At 43.0% G+C, this 15517-nt stretch overlaps 2 protein-coding genes across 8 annotated transcripts in view; both read right to left on the bottom strand.

Annotated features, from left to right (window-relative positions):
• The window catches only part of MAN2C1 (mannosidase alpha class 2C member 1), a 40942-nt gene extending 32216 nt beyond the window's left edge, over positions 1 to 8726 (bottom strand). For 2 of the 5 annotated variants that reach the window (XM_072628302.1, XM_072628303.1), the window contains exons 1-2: positions 8524 to 8726; positions 3952 to 4077 (exon numbers count right to left, since the gene is read on the bottom strand). In XM_072628302.1, the coding sequence (XP_072484403.1) occupies positions 3952 to 4077; positions 8524 to 8720 (323 nt within the window). In that variant the 5' untranslated portion in view covers positions 8721 to 8726. Of the gene's footprint in view, positions 1 to 3951; positions 4078 to 7961; positions 8241 to 8523 lie in introns of those variants that run through there. The other 3 variants (XM_072628304.1, XM_072628306.1, XM_072628305.1) reach the window with 3 other exon arrangements.
• A 5339-nt stretch (positions 8727 to 14065) lies between these two features.
• SIN3A (SIN3 transcription regulator family member A) overlaps positions 14066 to 15517 on the bottom strand; it is a 71891-nt gene continuing 70439 nt past the window's right edge. For all 3 annotated transcript variants that reach the window (XM_072628300.1, XM_072628299.1, XM_072628301.1), the window contains one exon: positions 14066 to 15314. In XM_072628300.1, the coding sequence (XP_072484401.1) occupies positions 15084 to 15314 (231 nt within the window). In that variant the 3' untranslated portion in view covers positions 14066 to 15083. The remainder of the gene's footprint in view (positions 15315 to 15517) is intronic.

Here is a 15517-nt window from a genome sequence, read left to right as displayed (position 1 = left end):
TATCTGGGATTGTGTTGGATGCTATGAAGGATAAAGAATATACTCAAGAGACAGTTCCTGATTCTTGAATCACTGGTAGGATTTGGACAAGCAAACTGTTAGGGGTCATTACTGGACTGACAAAGCATTAACTATAAAGTGAGTTCACTTAGTAAGTCTGGGCTCATTTTTGGAGCTTCCAATGTGATTGCTGTGGGGCTTTTCTGGAAGTGACTTTAAAAATGTGCTATAGATGTAGCTGCAGTGGTCCCAGAGGCATGAGAAGTGTAGGATCACTGAGTCTGTAAAACTAAAATCTGTGCTAAAGGGAGAAAGATAAGCGACAAGGAATCCTCTGCCTCTTAGGCAGGTCTAACTCCCTGACAATAATAACATTGATCATGCAGATCTAAAATAGCCCAGACTGAGAAGTGCTGCCTGCCCCAGATGGTCCAGCTCTTCCACCCAAATCATAAGAGGCATCCCCCCACCCCTAGAAAGAACAAAAGGGATTGAAGTTAGCTCTGCCTTCTAATGGAGTAATCTGGCACCTGAGCACAGCAGAATCAGAGGGGTAAGGCTGTTCCTTACTGTCTCTATGACTTTGGCTAAGTCATTTGGCTATGGAACTCAATTTCTTCATCCAAAATGGAAGGGGTTGCATAATCTCTAAAGCCCATTCCAATTCTAAAACCTAAGCAGAAAGAAAAGGAGAAGGTATCATACTCAAAGAAGGAGAGGAATAATCAGCCAGCATTTAGTAGTTACCTTCTATGTCAAGGCACTGTGCTAAATGTTGTTAGGAATATGACTCCACTGGGAAAGAAGCTTCTTGCGTAAGAGGCAAGACTGGAAAGGAAAGCAGGAGGCCTAGACGATGGGATGTCCTGAATACCGGATTCAGGAGTGCAGTGAAGGTAATAAGGAATCCCTGAAAGTTTATGAGTAAGGAACTGGCCAGGTATCCAAGGGGATAGTCTGGTAGCAGGGTACAGAAAGGAGCGGGTCTGGACTAGTGAAATGGCTCACAAAGTTAAATAATGAAGTTCAGCAGCCAGTCTTGTTTCTCATTCCCATACCCCTAAAAAGGCCTTCACCCTTTCTATGGACCGTGATGTGTACATGTAGATTACTTAGCTTTGATCATTTTAAAATTGTTCTTTATAGTTACACTGTCATTGTGCATGCTGCTTGTATTTCTTCTTTGTAAATTTCATTTTGTTGGTTTCTCACAATTGTTCTAGTCTGTCAAAGATCATTTCAAATTTGGAGTTTTCCCATCTGTGAAAGGGGAGCCGAGACCTTGGAAGGTCCACCCTAATCCAAAAGGCGCCAGTCAGAGTTGAGTACAGTAGAGGACAATATCTCCTGCCCTTCAAGTGCTCTCAGGTAACCAGCACACTGATGAGATGGAGCAATGCAGTAGAAACATCTTCCTGATCTACCACCAGGTCCTGGAATCTAGTGATCTGCATTAGTTTTGAATCTCAAATGATTTCCATTCAGCGGTGGGCCTGTCTTTGACTTCTGAATTTGCATTTCAGTTGCATTTTCAGTTGTCTTAGAGAATAAGTCCCTGAACTAAGGATTCCCATCTCTAGGGAGGTAATGATTCTGGATCTCTACTGTGATCTTATGGATATCTCAAAAACTCTCCAATCAGTTTGAACTGTATTTTAATTTTTTTTTTTTTAAAAAAAGCACACACTCCCTCTCTCCTGGGCCCTTTCCTGACTACTTCAAACAACAGTTTGAGAAAAAAAGGTCTAGTACTTAAAGCACAAGAAATCTTGTACTATTCTCTTGAATTCAATCAATGTCTAATAAGCATTGGTAAATAAGACTGGTAAAGGACAGTAAAAGAAACAAAGTCCTTGCCCACAGGGAGCTCACAGTCTCCTAATGGAGGTGGCTAACATACGTAGAAAACAATATCTTTGTTTTCTAAGAGGTGGAACAAAATGCTCAAGAATAAAGTGGAGGACAGTCCCCTCCAGATGGGGACACAGTTTCATGGGGAAGGTGAGGTTGATTTCAGCAGAGAGAGAGGAAAGATAGGAGATCACTGTGGACACAGAGAGCAGTGTTTCCAAAAGCAATGGCAGAAATGTCTGCAGTATGTTCATCAAACTGAACAGTCCAGAATGGGAAAGAAAAGTGTGGGATAAAGTAAGCTGCAGCCAGGTTGTAGGGGTCCCAGACATGTGGAGAAGTTTACACAAAAGCCAATGGGAAGCCCTTAAAGGTTAACTAAGTGATGAAATGATATGATCAGAGCAGTGCACGAGGAGACTGAACTGACAGGGACAGTCTCCACTCTGTTTTGTGTCTGTTAGTCTGATCTGCTCAGCAAGATACAGAGACACAGGTCTTCAGTATTAATATCCCATTCTGCCCCGTGACCTTGCACAAAGCCCTCAGTTCTCTTTACATGTAAAACAGAATCCTTGTCCTAGCCATTTCACAAGTAGGCATATCTCAAACACTTAGAAAATGCGAGCTCTTACTGTCATGGTGTCTGACAGTGCAGGCATGTGTATACAGTAAGAATTCAGGAAGACTTTCTGACAAATGACTGAGGCTGCTCTCAGAGAAGAAACCAGGCCCTGGTGATAGACCAAGAAAATATTTCTGCTGCATTAGCTCACCCAAGTGACACAGTAACATACTGGAAAGGAGAAGCCAAATTGAAAGTGATTTTTGACAGATTAGAATAAAAATGTGAGAACAACAAAATGAAACTTAACCAGAATAAATATAAGCAGTATGTACAATGATTATGTAACTACAAAGAACAACTACAAAACAACTGAAAATAGATACCATGAAATTATAAAGAACAAGTTTTGCCTCAATGAAAAGCTATAATTCTCCCCCCACCCAACTCTTACAAGTTGGGGTCCATGGGTATGGAAAATTGCATATAGCATCAGATTTTTTTCAATGTGTAGAATGATCTCACTGAATTTTTTTTTCTCTTCTTCCTCATGTAAAAAAAAATCTGTAATAAGAAATGGCTTATAGGAAAGATAAAGGGAAAATGTATAAAATGTATAAAAGCAGCTTTATCTAATATATATTTTTTATATAATTTATTTTAAAATATATTTTATATATATTTATAAATATGTATTTTATATATTTCATATATTTTTATATAATATATATAATACATTTATATATTATATATAAGCAACATAAAATACAGCAATGAAAACCTATTTTTTAAAAATAACTAATATAAAGTTCTGTATTGAGGCTAAAAAAATAAACTGCACTTATGTAGAACGTGGGCAACCCAATGAACATATGAGCAGGACACACAGAGCAAGCAGAACAAGGAAAGTGATAATTTCCCAATATTCAGCTGCTAAGCCTACCTGCCCAGTTCTGAGTACCCCAATTTAGGAGGGACATTAACAAGCTATCATGAGTCAAGGAAGGGAGAAAATTCAAAACCATGTCAGGGAAACTTTAGACAGGATTCATGCATCAGGTAAGGTGCTTAACTTGATGAATTAAATAGATCCTTTACAGTCCCAGGTTTTAATCTAATTCTCTAAGGAGAATCTGGATACCAGTTCAGCTACCCAAGTGACCTAGTACAAATCACTTCTCCTTCTCTGGCTTTGTTTCCTCATCAGTAAAATTCACTTCAGTTAAACAAACACTTAATAAACAAACACCTGTTATGTGCAAGGCACTATTGTAGGCTCCAAGTATGAAAAACAAAAATGAACTAGATGATCTCTAAGTCTATCTTGGCCCTAAATCTATGATTCTACGATCTGTGTTCTAACCAACAGATAATTAAAGGCATAAAACGGACCTTCTCAAATTCCTCCATTTTTTTCTCAATCATTCTTCATCCTCACTAGATAAATGGGGACATACTGTATGCTCCATTGGTTGGTTTTGATTTTTTAAAATGTTTTCCCACCTTGCCTTGTCTCCAAACCCCACATTACTTACGTGGGTCCAAAGGTATCACCAACTTTGACCTTGTGGAAGTTTTGCTGAATAGCCTGTTCATATGGTATTCGTTCGGGCGTCATGAAGCAAGACAGTGAAGTCACAGGAAAACTCTCTCCATAGAGCCTGGAAAAAGAAAGACAAACATGCGCATGTATGTATGTAATCAAACATTTATGGGTCTGTATAAAACTTCAGAGCTCTTTACAGCTATGACAAGAGTGCAGGGGAATGGAAGCATGTGGATAAAAAGTCCCTCTATGCCTGTGTTTCACCTCTCTAAGACTGTTTCCTCACCTATAAAGTTAGGATAAAAGACTTACTCTGATGCCTCATTCTGACACAACAGTTACCCTGGGTACTCACCTCTGCCAAGTTCTAACATATTAGTAAGATTAAGAATATAGACTAGACAACACAACATGCTTGCTGTCCCCCAGGTAAGTATGGACAAGACCATCTAATTCAAATCAGTTGATGGAGTACTGGATTTGGAGTCAGGAAGAGCTGAGTTCAAATCCTACCTCAGACACTGACTAGCTGTGGAACCCTGGGCAAGTCTCTTAACCTCTTCAGTTTCCTCTATTTTCCTTTGTGTCGTTACTGATCTCCTTGCCAAGAAGAGAACATGAAAGCCAAGGACAACACTCATTTAGAATATAAATTCATTTTTGAAACTACACAAAGGAAAATGGTACAAATTATGAACATAATCAGCTCAGAAAAGTGAGAAGTTATAGAGGTAAGGGAAAGGGAATAGGCATGGATTCATGCACTCTGTGCCACGTACTCATTTTGATCCTTGGGGAAAAAAAAGTTTTATGAAAGGTTGGCATAAGACCAAATTAAGATACATCAGCACAAGAGCACTGAAAGATGAAAGCAACGATGAAAATGCAACCATTTTGGTGACAAACTTTTATCTTTATTAATGACAGTACTGATACCACATTGGGACTGAGGAAGGGGAAATGGTACCAAAGAAGGCAGTCAGGTAGAACGTAAAGAGTTGTAAAGAACTTGGGAGTTCAAGTTAGATAAGCTGTCATTGAATCCTGCCACTTATGACCCTGTGTGATCTGGACAAGTGACCAAACCTCTATGAGATCATTTGTCAAATGAAGGGATGGATAAGATGACCTAGAAGTGGGGAAGTGACGGTAAGTGTTTAGTGACCAGTTGTTTTAGGGGGAAAAAATGCATACCTGACATACTGTTAAGTTTAATCCTCATTATTAATGTTTCCATCACTTTCTGAAGCCTAGATAATCAACAAAAGAGTAACCCATGCCCAGATTTGTAGCATTTGCTGATTTCCAAGATGTAAATACCCACACTGAAAAATCTACCTTTTCCCAGGTAATTCTCCATTATCTATCAAGTGTCTCTGCTTAGTTTTCCCTCTAGGGAACTGCCTCCCCCAGGATAAGGTGATCACCTGAAATCTCATTCCTATGCAGACTGACTCAGTTTTTGTACTCAATACCTTTTCAACTCCCTCAGTTGCCTCTCTTCTCTTCCTGGAAGACTGAAGGATAGAGCAACAAACTCCTCCCAAAGCCTTCCTTTATAGAGGGCTCTGAACTTTCAGAACTTCCCAGGGAACAAGCAGCTTGGCTGGGTTTCAATTCCACAGAACATCATGCCTCCAGCATCAGGTACTTCATGGTACCTCAATGGTACCCCACTTTCTGCCTCCTTTTGTGTAAGTCTTCCTCTTTCAGACTGTAAACTCCTTGAGGGCAGGGACTGTCTTTTTCTTATCTACAGCACTTAGCATAGTCTTTAGCACATAGCAGAGGCATAATGTTTACTGAATTGAAATTTAACAATCAGCTCTTGTAAGCTAATATAAACTGGCTCCCAACTCATCCTAGTCAATAAATTACCTTTTGTTCTAAGTTTAGGATCTTATAATCCTATGACAAAAATATGAAGAACAGCTGGACCAGACCAGGTAACCAGAGAGGAAATCCATTCTGGAAGCAACACAATTTTGAGAGTGCTGAAGGATCAATTTTTGAGGGCTCTGAACAAGGGGAAGATACTGAATGAGTGAGGACAAAAAGCAAGTTTGTTACTGTCATCAATAACTACTGACCTATACATGCCTACTTTCTCATCTAGATAAAATCTTTGTGAGCACTATCTACATATATATCAAGGGTATCCTTGATTCAAATATGAGAATAAGGAGGCTTTTATAAACAATATTCTACAGCAGATATCATCAGTCACAGTCTTTGTATTATTATACAAAGATACTAGAATTTAAGATGCCCTTGTGTTTGTCAATGAAAAAGTATGTTTCAGTAGAGCAAAATATAGCCTGAAATGTTCTTCCTACCCAAGATGTCATTTATTTGTAGGTTAAGGTTATACAAGATTCCTTGAAGAATCAGTCACAAAAATAACTTTGCTTAAGGATCTTCTGATTATCAGTGTCAACAAGACAGAAAATTGGAAAGAAGTATTTAGACCAAATCGTGGTCATGGAGAACATTGAAGAAAGAGTCCAAATAGAAAAGGACATTTGTATGAGTGGTGAGCTGTCACAGATGTTCCTATATGTGGGTGATATCAAGGCAGTGGAAGCTACAAAGATCCCTAAATGAGATCCCCAGTTCCTCAAAGGAGTTGACCTTAACAGGGTATACAGGAAAAATCAACTTGAGGAAGATCACTCATTGCCTGACTCATAGCATGCAACTGAATGGAGAGAGACAGAGAGAGAGACAGAGACAGAGAGAGAGAGAGACAGAGACAGAGACAGAGAGAGACAGAGACAGAGAGAGACAGAGAGAGAGAGAGACAGAACATTGTTTTTGGGAAATTGCACAGTGCCCTCATAAAAATGATAAATTTGAAGGTGGTAGGGATCTTCAAGGCCATTTAGTTTATTCCTCCCACCCACTCCACCCCATATTTATTTTGTGGATGAGGAAAACACGTCCAGGAGAAATTACTCCAAATGCTCCAATTCATAAAGCAGATGGTGGCAGAGCCAGGTCCTTTCATTCTGAATTCAGCAGTCTTTCCACTGTACCATAAGACCTCCCCAATAATCCCAAACCTATATAATTTTAATTCCAAGATTCTTCCACTAATGTTTTAGAACTTATGCAAATCAGGAAATGAGAATAACTGATACTGTGTTTTAGAGTTTGTAAAGGACTTTCCAACAGGCCTGTGCTCTGAAGTCAGATCTTGCCCCACTCCAAGCTTGTCACTTTCTCTACCACACATGCTGCCTCCTCATGGAATAGAACAATCTCTGAACAATCAACACCATGTGTGGTCCAAAATACCATGGAGACATGAGTGACGGGCATAAGTAGGCTGCGGGGTAATAACAATAAACAAGTTTGTGTCAAAAGCTAGGTAAAGCTATTGCCCAGAAGATGTGTGACCAACAAAGGAAACAGGCTGTTTGTTCATCATGGATCCAGGGCAAGGGACGACAAATGGACAGCTGGAGTGATGAACTGATGTTCATAGACCGTGGAAACACCTAGAGGAAGGCCTTGCGCATATTGGATACAATGTCTATGGAAAAATCTCTGGAAAAATATGCAGGCAAGTCACAGAACGAGAGAGCATGGGCCAGTAGTGTTGTCTTTGGTGGGCACATAACAGATCTGGTCAACAGGGGAAAATAATTGTGATGCCTTCCTCAGAGTTGTCACAATGTTCAATGAAATGAAATATTCATAAAGCACTGTCAACGCTACAATACTATAGAATTATAAGTTCTTATTACTGTTCCACTTAATGCCAAATCCTTGGGAGGGGAGCCAAGACAGTTGGAACCATCCACTTAGTGGTTCACTACATGTTTGCAAAGTTGGTAAGAGGTATTCAAGCTAAAAATTCCTTAATGGCACTTTAGGTAGGAAACAATCATGTATAATTTTATATTTAGAGTTTACATCACTATAGGTGAAATATAATTTTACATTTTATAATTACATATGTAAATTTTAATTTTGGGAGGACATTAAATTACCCACGGGGTTAACAACACCTCTCTGGCTGAAAACTGCTGAACACAAATTGTTGCAGACCACTGGTCCAGACGACTTCGCGGCCCCCGCCGGGCTCCAGCACCCTGGGTCCACCGTGACCTCGGGGGCCCCGGACTTGAAATGGACCACAAGGCCGGCCACTTAAGCTCGGCGGTGTGACGGGAGCCCCCTCCAGGTCTGGAGGCCCGGGGTTACGACCGCCAAGGGGCGGGAGGCTTTACAGATGGAGAAACGGAGGCCGGCGGCAAAGACGCTGCCCCCTACAACTCGCGGACGGGGCCCCAGCCCCAGCTCTGCCCCTCCCCCTCTCTCCGGGCCTTGCCCCGCCCCTACCGGCGGGGTCGGGGCGGGACTGCCCTGACGTCACCAGTAGCCGGGGTCCTAGAGAGGAAATTGCTCCGGGACAACGCGCATTTCTTGGGCGCTCCGGGGAGGGGGTGGGGGTGGGGCGGCAGGAGCCTTCCCCCGCCCCGGAAGGGGAGGCCGGAGTCCGCTCTGGCCTCCCCAACCTCGGGTCGCCCGCCCTCAGGCCCGCTCGGGCCCTCACCTGCCCCACAGGTTGCAGTCGGTGAAGTAAAGGGGCGACAGGAACTTCTCCACCCGCTCCAAGGTGGTGCGCCGGTTCTTCAGCACCAAGGCCGGGGCCGCCGCCATCGCCGCAGCCGCAATGGCTGCCGTCAGCCGGCTCCTTCCGCTTGGTGGTGGGGTAGGGTGAGGGGGCCCACCGCAGGCCCGCGCGCGCATGCGCGGGCTGGAGGGGGCGGTGCCGTCCACAAGGTTCCGAGCGCCCCCGCCCCGCCCCTCCCCGCCCCTACCTGGGCTCCACCCCCGAGGAGTCGGAGCGCATTCTGGGTTGCTGCTTGGTGCTGGAACCCGGGGATGAGGGGAGGCCGCCCGGCCAGGGGCCTTTGGTGCACACGTGGAATCATGGCCCGTGGATTCGTAAGCGGAGGTGCTTTTCTCGAAGCACGAACCTGTTTCCCCCCGCGGTCGTGCGTGGTGTGCAGTTCACCTCGCAGCCGGGTAGCTGGGCAGGTGGGACCCCAACTCGGACCCCAGGCTGCGGGTTCCAGATGGACGTCAGCCCCTAGCGGACAGTTACACGTGGGCGGCTCTCGAAGGGCATGGGGCCCTCCCCCTCTGCAGGAAGGCTTCCTATTGCCCACGTCACCGTTCCTCCGGCCGCTCTAATTATCTCCCACTTCGTGTGTGTGTGTTTGTTGAGGACAGGGCCCTTGGCTTCCCCTGTATCCTGGTGCCGGGCACACGTTTGAACACAGATGGAGTGGAGCGACTTGGCCACGTTGCATATGACTCCCAATGAGTTGGGATCCAACTCATTGTTCAGGAGGCCGCGCTGAAAGGCTTCCTAAGGTACTAAGCGTTCTGTGGTTCTGGAAATCCCTCGTTTTTCCGGGCCCCGGGAGGGCTGGCGGCCAGTCCTTACAGCAGGGTCTGTCTTAAACGCCAGAACTCAGAGCGGTCCGCTTGCCTCATTTGAGCTACCCACGGGCTCTCTCTCCAGCACCTACACGCCCCCTCTCCCTGCAGACCTCTCATGTGGTGAATTTCTTCTTCCAAGAAATGTGCATTTCCTCCGGTCTCCACCCAGAGCTCAAGGGCTAGGGTTCATCGTCACCTTCAGGCTTGGATTTTCTCATCCATGGGATGAAGGCATCAGATCCCCAAGGTGCTACCCAACTGTTAGCATGTACGAGTAGGAGCCATTGCACAGATTGTGACATTACTGGAACCTACCTGTCAACTGCTCAGGTGTACCACCGGCTCCTTGGATTAAAAACTGGAATATTCCCTTTCTCTCCTCAGGTTCAGTCAAAGCCCTGGCTGGTGTCAAAATGACTTATTCAGGCAGTTTCAGAGTAAGAATGCAAAGTATGAGATGTTGGGGTTGGGAAGGAAGGACCCTTTTATCGTTAACATGGCATCTTCAGGGCAGGAGAGACTAGGGGTTTTGGAATCAAAGTACAAGATGTCAATAACCCAAAAGTACCTAATGGGGGCTGGGAGAAAGGAATCCCTTATTGTAGACATAGTACCTTCCACTCCATGCTGCAAGAGGACAAGCTGAAGGGCCAGCTTTCGCCAGAAGAATGGATAGAGGCTTATAGCATATATTTTTACAGCTCCTCTGTGATATGGAAAAGGCAGGAATGATCTTCCTCATTTCTTGGAATTCTAGGCTTAGAACTTGAAGGAACCAGAGAAGTGAATTTCTCACACAAAGCTAGGAATCTAGATTCAGATTTTTCCAACTCCAAGTCTTGCATTCTTTCCACTGCACAACACTGGATGAAGATGTTAGTCTGAGGTTAAGTGCTGGTGGCTAAGAGGGAGGGAAGGGCCTGGATTATACAGAATAGTTGTCTTCAAATGTATTTAGAGAGTTTAGAGTCTTGGAACCCGAGAGGGTGAAAACAAGGATTAGAGGGGCAGAATAGCTTGTTTTCTGATAACCAATGTAAAAATGACCTTTTGAATAATCAGAACTCTTCAACACAAGAATGATGTGAGGTAGCTAATGTGTGTCTGTATGTTGTGACAGAACTCTCCATCTGTTGTGATATAGAGAAGATTCTTGTTCTATTGGGTAAGAATGGAAAGCTGGCCTAGATGACCTGGAAGATTCCTAAAAATCCCAAGATTGAATAAAGTCAAAAGTGGAAAGCTCAACCTTCCCTCCCTTCCTCTGGCATTCCAAGGCTTCATTGAACATAGCACTTAAACCTCTAAGGAGATAATATACTGTAGCAATATCTGCTATTTGCAGCACACCTTCTAACCCATGATCTCATCTGTCCCTCACAACATCCCCACGGACAGGCAGGGATTAAAATCATTCTTATTCTATAGATGAGGGACTTGAAAGTAGTAGTAAAATGGTCTAAATTCAGCAAGTATTTAAATGCCTTAGGAAGGTTTATTAACCCACATCTCATACTCTTTCCATTAAAGTATGCCTAAACTGTCCTGGCTTCTCTCTGGATGTCTGTCAGTTTTAACAAAGGTTGGAAATCTAAGAAGGGGCCTAAAATGAAAATCTGTTCTTGGGCAGCCTTTTCTACATATTAGTCACCTGGGAATTGGGCAGTGCCAGATGATTAAATGTCACCTAAGCAGTTAAGCAAAAGGCTGGTATTGGAGGTTGAAGATGACTGATGAGAAAACAAGCCTTTTTTATTCTTTTCATCTCTGCTTCTACAATAGCATATCGTTAAAGGCCCATTACAATCTATGTGCACATACTTGGTGTTTAACGCAAGTGGCCAACATATCCCTTTTATCTATATCCTACTATATGCCGAGCCTGGATTAGCCCCTATTTTATCACTATATAGATGTATATGACCTATTAATTAGTTACTTAATCCTGTTTCATTCTTTGTAAAAGGGATAGGAGATATTTAAGGTCATTTCCAGCTCCCCACACTTTTAATTCTAAATCTCAAATCTAAGTTCCTATGCTATGAAAGTAATGACAGTCTTGTCCTCAGACCTTTTCTTTTTTTCACCTTTTCTCCCATGTTTACTGAACACAAACCTCAAAACTAGCCTGGCCCCTTGGTACTTAGGCCTTCCACCCTGGCTTCCACAGGTTCAGTCAGTCAAGTCCCAGGTCAAAGTAGGTCAAGTGGATACACTTGAGGATGAGAATTCCTCTCCACCAAGGTTAATTGCACAACAGTACCTGTAACAAGTGTCTGGTATCTGATAGGAGGTCTCTAGCTCCGGAACGAAATCTTTCCAGTATCTATGTATGGATGGTGTTATGAAATAAACACAGCTCAAAACAGATGAAGTAATGCTAAACATATGATCTGCAGATGGGTTTGAATACTACTCCACCTAAGTTGGAGCACCTCACTATTTCCCATGCTATTTCAAGCAAACATACTGTACCTGATGTATCTAATTTTCATTCTTTGCCCAACAAATCTTTTCTTTATTTTAGGAAAGTGTATTGTTAACACCCTCAACCATGGCATGGAGAATTGACCATTTTTTTTTGTTGTTGTTGTTGCTAACAGAGTGCAACCTCTGACAATTCCTTCCAAAATAGACTGAATATAGGCTAGGCTGCTGAAGGACCAGATGGCACCAATTCAGGAAGGCTGGCCACTAGAGGACTGGGTTTTTTTTAACCATCAAAACTCAAAAAGACTCTTTTCTTCAACAGAAGTAGGCATCATGAAAATGATACGTTTTTAAGAAACGCAGGTTTTTCACCAGAAAAATGTAGCTCTTCTCCCTTGATTTGCTGAAACAAAGCTATTCTAAACAAAGCTGATCTACTGGTTCCCACATTCTCCATGTGTGAATGGGGAGCAGGAGGATGCTTTTTTCTTCAACAAACTGGACTCATTCTTCTGATTTCTATGAAGTGTATTTTGCGTGTGTCCAACTCCTATCCAAGACCAGAAAGCAAGAGTTTGAAATTCTAAGGAATAATCCAAATATAACATTAGATATACATTACATGAATGTTTCCCTAACCTGAAAAAATGAGGATGTCTGGGGATGGAAATGGCCACTCAAGGGCAAGTTTTTCCATAGAAACCTCCAACTTCAACTTCACTTGAATTTAAATGAAGGTAACCACCACAAGCAGTTTTTTCTCCCTATTAGGAAATCAGAAAACAAATTTATATATATACACCACACTTAGCCCTGATATTTTAATGGAAATACTGCACTACAGTCAAGCTTACAACATTTTTTTTTATAGAAATCACATGAAAAGGTGGTCAAAGTCATAATACAGAATACAAAAAGTGATTTAAAATAAAAGGAAAATTTTTCTCATCTTACAGGCTGGGAACAAAGTTTGGTGCTCCAATGTCAGACATCAGGAGGAATGAAGAAGTCAAATGTATTACCCACCCGTGCTTGCACAAGCCCTCCTCATGTTATCTACATATTTAAAAATAAAATGTTCTTATAAAAAAAAATCAGGTGTGGGGTATGCCACACCCCCAAAGCCCCTTCCTGAGTAGATATAGGGCCTTATTCCAAGCCACTCCTGATGATCTGTGCCACCAACCTCCCCTTTCCCTCCCTGGACCATCCTTCTCTTCTCACTGCAGGAGGCTCTCCAGTCCACCCCAAAGTCCAGATCCCTTTCTCAAACTTTTCTATCAGATGACGCATTTGGGAGGGGTTGTTTCTTCCACGCTGTGGATCCACTTCATCTTCTTTCCACCTGCACCCCTTTGCCCACATTTTTAAGACAAAAGATATTTTAAATAAAATAAAAACAGAAAAATCTCATGTGCACAGAGAGGCCTGTCCCTTATTCTGAACCCCCAACCAGTCCTACTTCTTGGAGGATTGTTAAGCTCCAAGGCCAAGATGCTAAAAGTTACACAAATACTAAAGCACCCTGGCCAGGTACTCTAGTGTTTGTGTGGATCTTGGCTCAGAAGTCCAGGCTGACCACTTCAAAAACCTCAATCACTCACCTGCCAGTACTACAGGTTTAAACTTCTATTATTAAAAAAATATATATATATCCCATTTGTAATTTTTGCTAGTGAATTATATCACAAAATTTCTCTAACTCCCTGGCCCCCTTTTTATACAAGCACTCCTCACTTCTACACATACACACACAGAATGCGCGCACACACACGTGTGCACACACACACACACACAGAGTAATATACTTGTGGGCACAAACACATGTACTCAAGAAAGTTCTTTCAAATACTGGTTTGGTACTTAAGATGTTCACCCTCTCTTCCCCACTCCCCAATACTGTGAAGGAAAAAATAAATGAACACAATCAAATGGCATAGCTTGACAACTTCCTCCAAGTGAAGGTGTTTTGAACTGGAAGACAAAGCAGATCCAACGGTTAACCAAAAGAATAAAGTTTCATTCTTTTAAAAAGTTAAGATAGAAACTTTACCTTGGGGACAGGCTGCTTGAACTGCTTCGTTGTATGTCCCAGTTTTGACCATTTAAAGCAAAAATCACATTTCCCTCTTTGGGATTTGAAGCCAACGAACTGGCAATGTTTGACAAAACTGTGTGTTAAACAGTATCTTTCTAGGAGGACCAGGGGTTGAAAATGTTTTCCTCAAGTAAGAAGCAAGCTTTATTTATTACAAAAAAAGCAGGGGGAGGGGGAGGGAAGAAAAGTTTCACACAAAAGCACTACAACGGTAACTCCCTTTGGTAAAAAGTGTAATAAATGTCTTGTACATCTGTTTGTAAAGACTAAATCTGAAGCCACCCGGTACTGTGGTACACAAGAAGCTAGAACAGTTATGCTAGCACATCAAAGCATATTTCCTTTAATAAAAAAAAATTGACAGTATGTACATTATTTACAAAAAAAGAAGGGGGGGAAATCACGTTAAAACTTTCTCTGTGTGCAAGAGTGTGTGTGAGAAAAGCTGGTGGATGGCACTAGGCTAGACTAGTAAATAAGCAGGTACAAAACAGTTCCACTGGAGCTAAAAAGGACCAACTGATTTGACCTTGGTGAGTCAGGAGCTCAGGGACCAGAAGACAAGAGAGGAAGGCATGAGAGGCAGGGCAATCATCAAGAAACAAATCCACAGATGCTCCCAAAGCCAAACTACAGGGCCCAATGACCCTGTGGGTGATCTGGATGGATGTGAATGACCCAAAGAAAATGACATCTGCTTTTAGGGGGCTTCATGATTTAGAATGTCTCTGAACTTTAAAGTTCTTTCCTACCAATCTTCCCAAATGCACCCCATTCAGTTGAGCACATACAGTGTCCGGTTTGCTCATTCAATGCCCAGGTCATAGGGAATGAGGGCTCAGCACCGCTGGGGTGGGCGAGCAAAACCATATGTCCATGCCTGCATGATCCTTAGCAGGGACCCTCCCTCCCTTTCTAGGGCACACCCTGGAGTTCCAGACCCCTGGGAAATAGAAGTCCCAGCTTAGGTTTAAAAAGGATCCATGTTCCCAAACGTTAGCCCTCTGGGGAGAGACTGCACCAGCTGCACACTAGTCAGGTGGCCATGTTGCAGAGACACAGTGAGGTCTGAAAGGCATCGTGCTTGAATCCTTGATGCGCGGGGACACACACGCCACACATCCATTTTGGGGAAGTTACGGCGTCTTGAATATTGTGCCGTATTTCACTCGGTACTTGTTAATGCTCACAAAGTGCAAGGTCTCTGTGTCACAGGTGGTGGTGCAGGGCACCAAGCCCTCCAGCCCCTCACCCATCAGCCACTTGTTGGTCTCAGCTGCCATTTCACGGGTTACATGTTCCTTGGTCCATTTGTCCACCCAGGCCTGGAACCGCTGGTGCAGCCGTTTGCTTACTCGTTCATGGGACTGACAAGAAGGCAAAAGATGAGTTTAGTGCATAAACATTCGTAAATATTAAGTTGAACCTTCACTTCTAAGAAACCTCACACCCCAGATCAGAACAGAAAGTGCTGACCAGAGTTCTCGACAGCAATATCTGCTCCATGATAGCTCAGGTCAGTTGGGGTAAAGACCCTCACTAACTATTCAACAAAGCATTCCACCCACTT

Source organism: Notamacropus eugenii, chromosome 1, assembly GCF_028372415.1.
Source record: "Notamacropus eugenii isolate mMacEug1 chromosome 1, mMacEug1.pri_v2, whole genome shotgun sequence".
In the NCBI taxonomy this organism is placed as follows: Eukaryota; Metazoa; Chordata; class Mammalia; order Diprotodontia; family Macropodidae; genus Notamacropus; species Notamacropus eugenii.
This window is presented reverse-complemented; position numbering and strand designations above follow the sequence as displayed.